General features: G+C 50.1%; 4 protein-coding genes across 4 annotated transcripts; 3 read left to right on the top strand and 1 right to left on the bottom strand.

Annotated features, from left to right (window-relative positions):
* Positions 1–2,894: 2,894 nt before the first annotated feature.
* On the top strand, positions 2,895–5,123 carry Triagg1_3689 (uncharacterized protein; the record flags this gene model as incomplete). Its single annotated transcript, XM_062898009.1, has 1 exon — positions 2,895–5,123. The coding sequence occupies one exon, from the start codon at positions 2,895–2,897 to the stop codon at positions 5,121–5,123; it is 2,229 nt and encodes a 742-aa protein (XP_062757192.1).
* Positions 5,124–6,193: 1,070 nt separating this feature from the next.
* On the top strand, positions 6,194–8,818 carry Triagg1_3688 (transcriptional regulator family: Fungal Specific TF; the record flags this gene model as incomplete). The annotated part of the gene is made up of 6 exons (XM_062898007.1): positions 6,194–6,344; positions 6,423–6,475; positions 6,528–6,636; positions 6,738–7,962; positions 8,016–8,446; positions 8,508–8,818. The coding sequence occupies 6 exons, from the start codon at positions 6,194–6,196 to the stop codon at positions 8,816–8,818; spliced, it is 2,280 nt and encodes a 759-aa protein (XP_062757191.1).
* An 827-nt stretch (positions 8,819–9,645) lies between these two features.
* Triagg1_3687 (uncharacterized protein) lies at positions 9,646–10,599 on the bottom strand (the record flags this gene model as incomplete). Its single annotated transcript, XM_062898006.1, has 1 exon — positions 9,646–10,599. The coding sequence occupies one exon, from the start codon at positions 10,597–10,599 to the stop codon at positions 9,646–9,648; it is 954 nt and encodes a 317-aa protein (XP_062757190.1).
* Positions 10,600–11,582: 983 nt separating this feature from the next.
* Positions 11,583–12,714, top strand: Triagg1_3686 (uncharacterized protein; the record flags this gene model as incomplete). The annotated part of the gene is made up of 4 exons (XM_062898005.1): positions 11,583–11,645; positions 11,694–12,031; positions 12,109–12,318; positions 12,396–12,714. 4 exons carry the CDS (start codon positions 11,583–11,585, stop codon positions 12,712–12,714), a joined length of 930 nt encoding a protein of 309 aa, XP_062757189.1.
* Positions 12,715–12,727: the final 13 nt, after the last annotated feature.

The following is a 12,727-nucleotide window of genomic DNA, read 5'->3' as shown; positions in this document are numbered from 1 at the left end:
CTGACAGTGAGGGGGGATCCAACTTCTACATGTACTATTTCTACTATATTTATCTTCTCGCTTTCGTGTTGGGCAATGCTGAAGCAGGATATCGCTCAACAGTGCTGGAATTTAAAATACGAGCCTAAAATGGAGTTGGGCGTGCAAGGCTTCAATGTTTTCAAGAAGGGGCGTGAATAGCACGGACAGCCCACTCAAAGTGAGGACCGTTGGGGGGGATAAAGACGGCATCAACGTTGGGACCATGAAGGATTTCTGACAAACAGATGAGGGTGTTTCCGAGAGCATGAGATGACGTACATCTACCTTGATAGGTATCATTGACTTGGAGGACTCCATGGGTCTTTGCATATTCCTCGGCCTTTGGGCGATCGCGGGCGCTGATTGCCTGGACAATGGCCTCGGGGTGTGATTTGGCGGGTTTGAAGTGAGCAAGGGGACTGTCGGTGTTTGTATGTTAGCCACGTGTGTTTCCATCAAGAGGGAGAGAAGACGACGCATAGGCCAGAGTTGAAGCTGAGGAGAGCTGGGCAGAGGCGGGCGGGTGATGTGGCAGAATAGCATCGTCGCTTGGCTGATCCCTCTGGTCTCAACAAGCGTATTCTGACCGGGCCCAGATGGGAGCGATTTGGCAGAGAATCAAGGTTTACGCAGCATCGGCCGCTCCCAAGAAGCCAAATCTCATAGCATCGCTGCCCTTTGGGGGGGTGGGAGCATCCATAGACTCGACCGTTGAGACTCATCCGTGGGATTTGGCTTTGGTGGTATTGGAAGGTATAATTAAGCCATGAATCGAGAGTCAATTCAACAATAGCACAAGAAATATCAACGAGATGGCTGTTGTGGAGGCGAGGGCGCTGTTTAATCTGTTGGAAATGGAACGGACAAGTATCAGGAAAGTCTCGCAGAGAGACAGACAGGGTACACGTACACGTATGAGAGCCCGGAGAATAATTTCCAGCACTGAGATGTGCTTGTAAGTGAGCGATCCATTACCTGTAAGATTGGCTTTTGTGGCGTTGCAGCGTCCAATGGACCCGATGGCTGCTAATAAACAAGGCAATTGATGGCCTCAATCCATGTGAACTCCATGTGAGTGAAACGGTCGGGGAAATCTCGGGCGCTGTCAGTTGGCGTTAAAGCCGGGCCCGTAAAGTTCCCTACAAGGGAATTTGGAATGGACATTTCAAGCCACTGGAAAATTGGCGCCTGGGGTTTCAGCTCCTAGTAGCGCCACCTCCATGCTTTAGTGCCTACTAGGTAGATCTGGCAGTTGGATGGCGCCGTCTGTGGGGGAGCATCGTGAAAGCTACATACTTTACTTGGACCTCACAGTCCGTCGACGCGGCAACGCCTGTGTGCCCACGAGCCCGAGAAATCAACAACAAATGGCGAATTGCGTTTTCTCATTGTTGCTGTTCGGTTTTTTTCTTTCTTCTTCTCAATTTCCGCTTCCCTCCAAAAGTCTCCGCCCGCAAAGCCACTCCAGCAGTGGCGTCCCGTTCAGTCCCATCGTCCATCCCCCTCAGCCTTCGATTTCATACCCCAACAGACAACATTAAATCCGCGTACGAGTCATTCTTGGAGTCATTATCGCCGTCGTAAATTCAAGAACTCAAAGCGAACCTTGTATAAGGTTTGTTCTTGTTCAGCCGGCAGGTGTACGTACAGTCGAGACATCCACAGACTCGAATCACTCCAAGCATTCCGTCGTGCCCCCATGTTGACTCAATGGACAAGAGTTGCCGAAAGACGGAAGATACACATCTCGGCGTTGCAAGATGCACCTCAACTGGCCGTGATGGCAAGAGATTTGCAGGTGGTGTGGTGGTCAAGACACCGAGGCAGCTTCAACTTCGACATCCACCATTGCACCACTTGGCCACGTCATATCCCGTCAACGAATCTTCTTGAGGAGCTACGTTACAACTTTGTTTGATCGTAGCTTGTCCTTTTCTTGATCCCGCTTCGAATGCGGGGTGCGAAAAGACAAAAACGCTCGCAAAACACCTCATCCAAGGAAAAATCTGTCCAGGAGGAAAAACCTACACGGTAGCTCGCGCCACAACTTTTGGGAAAATCTAAACGCAAGCAATAGGGGTGGAATCACAAGGAAGCAGTACGGACGCGTATGGAGCTGGTGGTGGCAATTGGTAGCATCATGACGTTGCTCTTCATCCTCGTTCCCTCGGCCGTAGCCTCTCGTCCAGTCCATTGTGTCTACGCGCTTGACACAGCCAAGGACGTTGGCATTGCCTCGTCGTCTCGTATCTCTTACGAGAGGCAGAAAGAGATAAGAGACGAAAGGAATGGCAAACGAAGAAGCGGCGCAATATGTTTCCAACATATCAAAGGCCTTGAAACTACATGTACAAGGTCTTCAAACTACATGTACAAGGTCTTCAGACAACATGTATAAGGTTTTCCCCTGATATAAACTTTTCTACCCCGAGTCTTATAGTTTGAGTAATGAAAATTTTCATTCCCGAATGCTGGGTATATAAAGGTGCAAGAGGCCCGCCGAGATCCAAAAGAATTTCCCCCCAGATTTTGACCCTGCATACAGCTACTCTCAACATCTCTACACCGCGCTCTAAGCAAAATATCCTCAAGAATTTCCCCCCAGATTTTGACCCTGCATATTGCTACTCTCAACATCTCTACACCGCGCTCTAAGCAATACATCCTCAAGAATTCTATAAAGTCCCTAGCCAGGCCAGAAGCCTCCAAAAGAAGCTTGGTGGTAGAGCTCCTGAGAAAATTGTAGTGATCAAAGCAATAATCCTCTGCTCGATATTCAAAGCAATAATCCTCTGCTCGATATTCAAAGCAATAATCCTCTGCTCGATATTCAAAGCAATAATCCTCTGCTCGATATCAACATCACTGCAACAATGGACCGCGACAACCAAGCTAGCGATGCCCATGGCCGCTTTGAATTGTTCAAGGATCTCCCCTCCGATATGACTGAACCAATCTGGGATGGCGATATCACGCAAGCCGGAACAGCAGCATACGTCCCAAGTCCCGACGATGCACCTGAACCGAGCAGCCACTTTTTTGATGATGCCATGGAGATAACCAAACCAGCCGAGAAGATGGACGCCTTCATGGAAAACGGAGCGGGCCACGAAGCCGACAGCTTTTGTGTCGTCCCTAGCCGTCAAGTTATCGCCATGGAAATGGAATACATGGAGTTTATCCGTGCGTTTACTGGCACAACAGAACAAGAGCCTCAAGAACAAAGATCCGCGTCGGACATGGACTCTAACCTCCCGGCCCAGCTTCCACTCGATGAGCAGTCCCAGCAAGAGCAGCTGCAATTCACCAATGAGCTTACTTTGCTGCAAGAGCAACAACAGTTCCATCAAGAGCAGCCGCAATCCAATGAGTTTACTTTGGAGCTGCAATCCAATGAGTTTACTTTGGAGCTTCAGCAACAGCAGTCTCAGCAAGAGCAGCTGCAATTCACCAATGAGTTTACTTTGGAGCTTCAGCAACAACAGTCTCAGCAAGAGCAAATGCAATCCAATGAGTTTACTTTGGAGCTGCAATCAGATGAGTTTACTTTGGAGCTGCAATCTAATGAGTTTACTTTGGAGCTGCAATCCAATGAGTTTACTTTGCTGCAAGAGCAACAAGAGTCTCAGCAAGAGCAACAACAGTCTCAGCAAGAGCAGCCGCAATTTAATGAGTTTACTTTGGAGCTGCAATCCAATGAGTTTACTCTGGAGCTTCAGCAACAACAGTCTCAGCAAGAGCAGCTGCAATCTAATGAGTCTACTTTGCTTCAAGAGCAACAAGAGTCTCAGCAAGAGCAACAACAGCCCCAGAAGGAGCAGCCACAATCCAATAACTTCACTTTGGAGCTTCAGCAACAGCAGCCTCAACAAACCCAGAGTCTACTAGGACTGCTTCAACAGCCGTTTCAACCACAGGAGCATGAGCAAGGGTCCACGTGGTTTAACCCTCAGCGGCTTGACCTTGAGCAACAACAGATGCAACAACAACAACAGGTGCAGCAACAACAGATGCAGCAACAGCAACAGGTGCAGCAACAACAGATGCAGCAACAACAACAGATGCAGCAACAACAACAGATGCAGCAACAACAGATGCAGCAACAACAACAGGTGCAGCAACAACAGATGCAGCAACAACAACAGATGCAGCAACAACAACAGATGCAGCAACAACAGATGCAGCAATCACAGATACAGCAACCACAGATGCAGCCATCCACCCCAAACCCTTTCGACGATTCCAAATTTCACGCCGTTTGGGAAAATCTCGCCATGGTCAGAGCCGATGCCCGCGAGGTTTGTGCGAGGGCCTGCGACTTTGCCGAAAGGATAAATAGGGCGGTTAAGCGAAGGGAATGTACTGAAGAATACGCCCGGAACCTGTGTCAAGTCAGCATCCTGTTTCATGCTCAGGTCAAGGCCTGGGACACAGCTAGCAAACAGAATCCCGATGGGAAGATCGTCAAGGCACAACCAGGAGCGAATTTTGACTACGGCAACTGGAACTTGCGCTTTGATATCCTGTTCTTGAGGACAATGACTGTCTCGCGTGACTTCACCAAGGCCCTTCGAGGTCTACCGAATCAGTGGATTTTCGGAAAGGGGCCCAATCCCGTGCCTGGACCCCTTCGTCAAATCATCCTTGAGTGCCACACAGTCACGCTCGACGCTTTCAAGGTACTATTTTCCGTCATGGAGCGGGATAAGAATCTTCTGCCATACACGTCCACCGGGACGGGGCGCTTTGACGTCATGACCGTCACCGACCAGGAAACAAACAACGCCGATGCGATACAGTACGTTTCGGAGAAATTGGTGCAGAGGATTATGTGCCACTTCCTTCTTGTTCACCAGATCTTGCGAGACCTCGTCCGATACCCCCAACTACCAGAGCTCATGAAACCTCAAGCCATCAACAGTAGCCAGTGTCAGCTGCTGCGGGAAGAGCAAGAAGTTGAACGAGCCGGGAAAGGCCTCCCATTTCTCACGATTTACCCATGTGTGGCACGACCTGATATTGGCGATGAGCAGATTAAGGAGCTGGAGCTTTTTGTCCTCCTTCGACTTAACTTTATTGTACAGAGAGTCCCCCGGAAGTGAGATTGAACCACCGAGAGAAGGGAGAAAGGGAGAAGAGAAAAATGAGGAAACTGGGAAAGAGAGAGAGGAAAATGAGGAAACTGGGAAAGAGAGAGAGAAAAATGATTGAATTGTTGAAGTCGTGCCCCAGGAGGACTTGGACCTTTGTTTTTTTTCGGTTGTTTGGATCTTTTGTTTTTTTGGTTGTTTGGATCTTTGTTTTTTTGGTTGTTTGGATCTTTTTTTTTTTGGTTGTTTGGATCTTTGTTTTTTGGGTTGTTTGGATCTTTTGTTTTTTTGTTTGTTTGTTTGTTTGTTTGTTTGTTTGTTTTGCACCGTTTAGGATACATGTACCCTGTTCCATCTAGGTTGTTTATCCCAATGGGTTACAAGTTAGTATGGGGATCATGTTTGTTATCAAGAGGTTCAGGAAAGCTGCAACAGCTAGGTCAAAAGGAGGCTACGCCCCAGCGTTTGATAAGTTAGTATCTTTTATCTTTAGGTAGTCTTTACTTACTAGGTAGGTTATAGGTAGTTGAAAATTCAGTCACTTGTTGTGGTTGAAACGTATTGAGTGCCCATACATCATATTGTGATACATACCTGTACCCAAGTAATATAGTAGTAAAGAGTATATAGTAGTAAGTGTATCAGATGTATCTGTCCATGTAGTTTTCTCTTTGCGCCGGTATATCGAATGATGAGATTGGTGGTTTGCATAGGTAGGTACTAGTATATTCACATTGTCTACAGAGGCCGAAATCATCTTTAATCTGCCTCAACTGGATCAGCCAGATGGACCAACCTGTTGCTGCTCGAGGCCTTTCACAACCGCTTCCAAGGACCAAATCCACCTCAGCTATAATGGCTACGGGTACCAACAATCTTGGCTTACCTTACCTTGTGTAGGAGTCAAGTCAGGCGTCAGCCATGCTGTGCTGCACATCTTATTCTTGGGTACGGAGTACAGTGGTGTCGCGCTGACTAATCCACTAAGCGAGGGGGAGATGCAGTAATACCAGCAGTTGCAGCACCTGGACGGAATCTTTGTTTGTTCCATTTGTCAGGTTGTTTTGTGCCTGATCTTGGGCATGTCGGCTTGCTTGCAGACGGAGATCGGTCAAAAGGTGGTTGCGATTTGTTCGTATTGCTGGCCCGACGACTGGATCCAGTCACTCACTGCTGTCTGGAAATGCTCTCTCACCAAAGCCAACGGATCCGAGCCTGTCAGAATTGCAGCCGGTGAGTTGCTCGCCCTGCTCTGGATTCTGCTCGACGTCATGGCCGTTGCCAGCTAACTACAGCTGCTGTTGCACGCAGGAGGAAAAAGAGATGTGAGTTTTGATGTGATGCTCCGCGGCGAACGAAGAATCGTGTGTTGCGTTGCACCTTTGCTCATGATCGTGTTACGTGCCTTTTAGGTAGCGGGACGAAGCCGCAGTGCTCGCTATGCTCCCAAACCATGGCAACTTGTATCTATCCTGCCTTTACGAAGAAACCCGGCCCGAGAAAGGGCTACAAGAGAAGAATACAGGTACCTTTGAGCGACAAATCAACAACAGGTGAGCGCCAGTTGATTGCTTCAGCGACACCTTCAGCGCATTCGACACTTACTTACTATATGCACATCATTAGACCCTCAGCCGCCCCAAGAAACACAAGCTTCGGGCTCAACACTCGACAATGGCGAATGGGAAGACAATTGGTCGCAAGATGCCCTGGGGCAGATGAGCTGGTCTCAGTCCTCCTTCTCCCAAGACACGCTTCATCCCCTCTCGAGCCTGGATCCTACACTCGAGGCTGCAGCATCGGCATTGGCGACGGCCACCGAATCTCTGCCTTGGCAACAGCCGTGGAGCAATTCCCCCAGACAAGATCCTCCTCCTCTTCCTCCAAAGGCACTCATCATTCACCTGTTAAATGTCTACTTTGACCATGTTCATCCGCAGATCCGCCTCCTTCACCAACCGAGCTTTGTCGGCCGAGTGGAAAGTGGCTCGTACGCGTTGGACGAGCAGGCAACGCTGATCCTGTCAAGCATGTTTTCTTTGGCGGCCAGATATTCGGATCATCCTGAAGTCGACCTTTTCGACCGCATGCTGCTGCGCCAGGCGCCAGGTAGCTACGGCAGCCAAGATGACGGCCACTACAAGAGCCGAAAGCGATGGGAGCGCGGTCAAGGGTTTCTCAGTCAGGCATACCGGCTGCTCATGAATGAAACCTCGAGAATGGACAAGCTGGAGCTTGAAAGCGGCGGGATGCAGAGACCCTCGATTACCGTCGTGCAAGCTGCCGCCATTATTACCTTTGCACAAATGGGAATCGGACTCGGTGGTCGAACGTATTCATTATTAACAACTACGGTGCGATTAGCTCTTGATTGCGGCCTGGATCAGGTCGATTACAACAACGAAACAATGTTCACGTCGAGAGCCAGCGATTCAGATCCTTGCAAATCCATATGGGTCAAGAAAGAAGAGCTACGGCGCACCTGGTGGGTCATTGCGTATCTGGAGAACTTCATCTGCGTAACCAAGGACAGACCGCGCATGATTGATTGGGGGAAATGCAAGACAAAGCTTCCCTGCGACGACAAGGACTGGTTCCAAGGGCGTCACTGCCCATCGGACTTCCTACCAGCGAGCCTCGATGATTTGCGAGCCTCTCTGACAGTACGGCCTCAGCTCTCCATCTTGGCACATCGGATCAGAACAATGCATCTCGGCGCAAAGATGCTCGAGGAGGCGATGAATGATGATGACGCTCTCGAATCAAACGACATTCTCACAAAAATCGACGAGTGTGCTACGTTTTACAAACAGAACATGCCCATGGAATCGAAGACGGGAGATGCTGGGCAGTTCAAGATTTCGACCGACCATTTCCATCTGCGTTTATTGCTCGAATCGCAAGTCGCATCCTGTCCCGTCTCAGCAGCCTCGCCGCTGACCTAAAATGCAGTGTCTTTACCATCTCCAGCAAGATTCGATGCTTCAAACATGCAACGCCCTCTGACATCTTTACCATCTGTCACGACTTGTCCCGCCAGCGACGACAGGGCAGCGACAATGGCACATCACCCGAGGCCAAAGCGTTTTCACGGGCGCTGTCCGCATCCGAGACCGTTTGCTCCATTCTTCGAGACTCGTCGGCCGACGATGTGCCGCGCTGCTGTCCTTACCTTGCCTCTGTTCTATGGGTGCCCGCGTGCCTCCAATTGCTCGTCAAGCTATTCACCCGAGCTGATCCGGAACTGGCAGAGAGGGCGTCGCTTTCCTTGCAAATCTTGACCATGACCCTAGAACGGTTTGCAGAGTTCTCGGGCCTTGGCCAATTTGTCTTGAGTAGGTCGCAACGGAACGTAGACGTAACAGAGATATAGCTATACTGACGGGCGACGTATAGATTCTTTCCGGCGGTACGAAAAGAAGCTGAGTGACCTTGAATGGGCAGACAGCAAACCGGGCGACGACGACCATTGGATCGTGTCCCGCATCTTGTTCTTTCCAGACCACATCAACGCCTTGTCACTGAAGGAGGCGACGTCAATCAACCATGCAGAAGCGCTAATAGATCCCGCTCTCGCTCTTTACCAAGAACCCGACGCACGATTCAGCATAGGGGAAGACGTTATCGTTCAAGATGGGATGGACAACTTTGACTACATTACCAAAGACTCGAATTGGATCTGGTCAGAAGGCTTTGCTGGATTTTGATTTACGATTTCTTGTCTCTTTACATTTGAACATGTGTTGGTTCAAAGACTATCAGTTTGTTGTATCGATATCCTCTTGGAATTTTAGCATGCGAGCTTCCAGACTAATTAACATGCATGATGAAGCATCAAGTACATCTTTATTCTCGTTTAGTTCATAAACCATGGTGCATTTAGGGCGGCATGTTCAAGTGCTTTGCCGGGCAAACTGTTCAGGTCCCGTTCTTAGTGTCGGGCGGATTGTCTTTGGACGGGCCGTCTTGGGATGAAAGACGGACAGACTCGCGCTCCAGTAACGGCAGCCACAGGGCCATTGTCACTCGGAATTTGTCATGGACACAGTATTGATACCGTGATGACCGAAATACCCCCAATGCTGATGTTGAATATGGCAGCCGCCCGTGGTTGACGTCTTACCCCTCGACAGAATCTTCTCCTTACCCACGCCATCACAACTGAATGCCCGCCGAACGAGGCTACATGTACTCAAGAAAAAAAGGAGGCATCACGACATAAATTTTTATTGTCTGGAGCTACGCAAGGACCCGACTTGTAGCTGTATTTGCGATCGTAGGAATAAATCTTCTGCCATTCTACAAGGGGACTACATCAAGTCCATCTCCAATCCTATACAGACATGTAGAGCTGAGTCAATTACTGTTGCTATTTGTACGAGAGCCTCTACCCGAAGATATCGAGGCCAGGAACGGATCAAGGCAAGTTCAAACGTTGCTGATGCTAAGACGTACCTAGCACAAGCTACTGAAAAGTTGTTGATTCAATCTAACCATTCTATTGGCATACACAACTCTGCTATTTCCCATCTCGCTACTTAGTCTCAGCGAATTGACCTGAAAACTGGCGCTTGGAGTTCTGCTTCGCCGCCTCCATGGCCCAATCCGTCAAATAAAGGGGGCACTCAAACTCAAACAGGCCGAAAGTGAGGCCTTGATTCTGTACCATGACCGGCTCAGTAGTGTCCGATGCCTTCATGGCCTGGTAATGCTTCTCGTCAGGCCCATGCGTCACCATTGTCCCGTTGAGAAAGGCCGCAAAAGGGCTAAAGTCGGCTTTGGGATCGTTGAGCGGAGTATCGAGGCGCTGGTCATCAATGATGCCGAGAACAAACTCCTGCATCGTGTTACGGTGAAACAAAGGCAACGGGTACGTGCCTTCGGCAACCTGCCATCGGGGGCCGACGCAGGCAAAGTCAATCACCGCAGTGCCGGGGGCTTTGCCAAACGAAGGAGCCGTCAGAACAACAAACACGGAGGGATCGGCGTGGCCGTAGCGGATGTTTGCGATGCCATCTACGCGCGCCAAATCGTACTTGTAAGGATAGAGTGTGCCCTGCCAGCCGACGACATTGAAAGGGCTCGTAGGCTGTGAACAGCGCCACAGTTTTGTATTCAGGCGAGATACAATGTTCCATACCGAAGTCTCGCTGGCGACGGCGATTTGATCACCGTTCGGCCGCTTTTCAATGCGGCCCTCGAATGAAGCCTTTGGTATCTGAAAGTCATAGGAATTCGCCAAGCCAGTCGTCCCGATAATACCGAGTTCGGGCAGACGGAAATAGCCCTGGTAGAGCTCGCAGATGTACCCCCGGCACGGCTTTCCATTAGGTAGCGCCACACGATATCTGATGCCGCGCGGGATTACGGCAATCTCGTTGTGCCTAACCAGCATCTTGCCAAGCTCTGTCGTAATATCCAGCGAACCGAACTGGGGGACAACGAGAGCCTCGCCGTCCAGGCTGTTGAAGACGGTTTGCGGATCCATGTCCTTATGAACGTTAAAGAACCAGATGGATAGGCCCGTCTTCTGCTGAGGGTCGCCGTTGCTGCCCACCAAGCGCTGCGAGATCCAGTCTCCCTTCTCTGGCCATGGGACGGTGGGCCACGACACAGCATTTGGAGTGAGGTTCTTGGCCGGGGGCGGATTGGCGTATTCAAGATGGTGGTTCCATTAAATGAACTCGTTGTGCTCATGGGAGGACTCAATGCGATACATATACGTATATAAATTGTGCGATCGAGGGCCTACCAAGGACGTTCCGGACATTTTCTCCGTGCGCAGTCCAAGGGGAGGACGTTAAGGATGGGCATTGGGAATAGGAACAGCACCAGGAACGGCTTCGGACCCGTAGTTAAAGCATCAGAATTTGATTCGCTTTCCGTGGTTCCAAGGGGCATTGGACTGGCCGAAAGTGGTTTCCAAACCCTTCATAATAACTGTACTTATCCTTAACGGCGAAATTTGTAACGATATGCATCTTTCACTTTTATCGTTCAAGACTTAGAATCAGCTGAGATATTCGATGGGGGGAGCGGTGTAGACAGTAATTCTTATTCGGATAATACTTGGAGATCCATTGCGGTCCGCATTACAAGTCTTATAGTCACACGATCCCTTGATGACAGAAGCCACAGTCTTGTTATCCCGCGGGCGAGGAGACTCTTTTGGCATCGCGGTGCATCTATTGTTCGAGAGCGGCGTATCCTCAAGCGGCATATCATCTATTTTGCAGTGCGTCATTCAGCGGCAAATCATTCGGCAATCAAAGTGACCTGAATGATTGTTGAAAAGGACGTTCGAAATGATGATGAAGGCGTCTACAATCATCTGCTGTCAGGTTCAGTGCTCCGTAAAGGCTTCTGGACACCCGCCATTTGCACACTTCTTCTCACAAAATCCACAAAATCCACTTGCGTCTTTTGCAGGAAACCCGACTGTTTTGAATTGTACAAACTTGTGAAAATCCAATGGCCAAGCTTCAATCAAAAGTTCCTGAGCTTCTTGGCGGCCGATTTGACGATAGGCCGTTGGTTGGTCTAGGATATCGGACAGCGTCCCAGTAAGGCGTCACTGACCAGCAAGGACGTTTCTTCTACCAAGATGGTGAAATTTTGAGCTTTTCGATCGGCAAATTGTCTCTTGGCTCCGCTGTTGGTGGTTCACTGACGCTTGCCACGCTCCGCGATAGTGTCACTGAGCTGGGAAATTCAAACTTGACACTTCCAGAGACGGTCAACCAAGCGCGTTTCGTCCAGAGCTTGGCAGTTGAAAGAGACCTCCGAAATGGCGTATCCATCGATGATACCATGCGTGATATCGTGAACAGACATGCAGACGGCATCTCGTTCACTTCCGACATCGACGCCTTTGAACAATCCCCCGCCATCCGTGCCGTCTTCAGCGAGCTCGGAGAGCCGTTTTCGAGGCGTAGAAGAAGCTCTTCCTGGAAGTCACAAGCGTGGGTGTTGGGCATATTTCCACTCGCGCGCCTAGCCAGGAAGGAGTTGCTGAATATTCAGCCGATGTAGAAGATGGGAACGAGGCAATGCCCATGGCAGTCTTCGAATCAGCTCCATTGGAAGAAGACCTCGAATTGGTGGGACGCTTTCGGGCAACGCTGTGGGTGTCGTCCACAACGTCGGACGCTGACGTCTTTGTTGCTCTGCGTATCATGGATGGCGAGCGAGAGGTTCCGCATCGCACGTACGAAGCTGGATCAACTGTCCTTTGACCTGGGGATGCCTCAAAGTCTCCCGTCGAGCGACTGATCCTGAGCGCAGTACGACAGAGCGCCCCTGGCACACTCATCGACGTGAAGATGCTCAACCCCTCGTACCAGGAGAAGTGGTCAAGATTGATGTCGAGATCATGCCGGCTACTGGACGTGTTCTAAAAGGTCATCGGCTGCTCGTCGAAATCTCGCCAGTGGAGGGCCCCGGATGCCCACCGGGATGGGAGCGCGAGTACGACGCATCATACCATGCCGGCGCTACGAATCGCATCTTGACTGGAGGCTCGTTTCCCAGCTCCATTACGATTTCCGTTGCACCTCGTGAGGACTTGCAGATGCCACTGGGCGCCATCGCAGGATTCTGCTAGAGAAACGCGGTAT

The sequence above is a fragment of the Trichoderma aggressivum genome, assembly GCF_033847375.1.
Source record: "Trichoderma aggressivum f. europaeum strain CBS 100526 chromosome Unknown scaffold_011, whole genome shotgun sequence".
NCBI lineage: Eukaryota > Fungi > Ascomycota > Sordariomycetes > Hypocreales > Hypocreaceae > Trichoderma > Trichoderma aggressivum.
The sequence above is the reverse complement of the archived record's forward strand: the minus strand, read 5'-3'. Positions and strand labels throughout refer to the sequence as shown.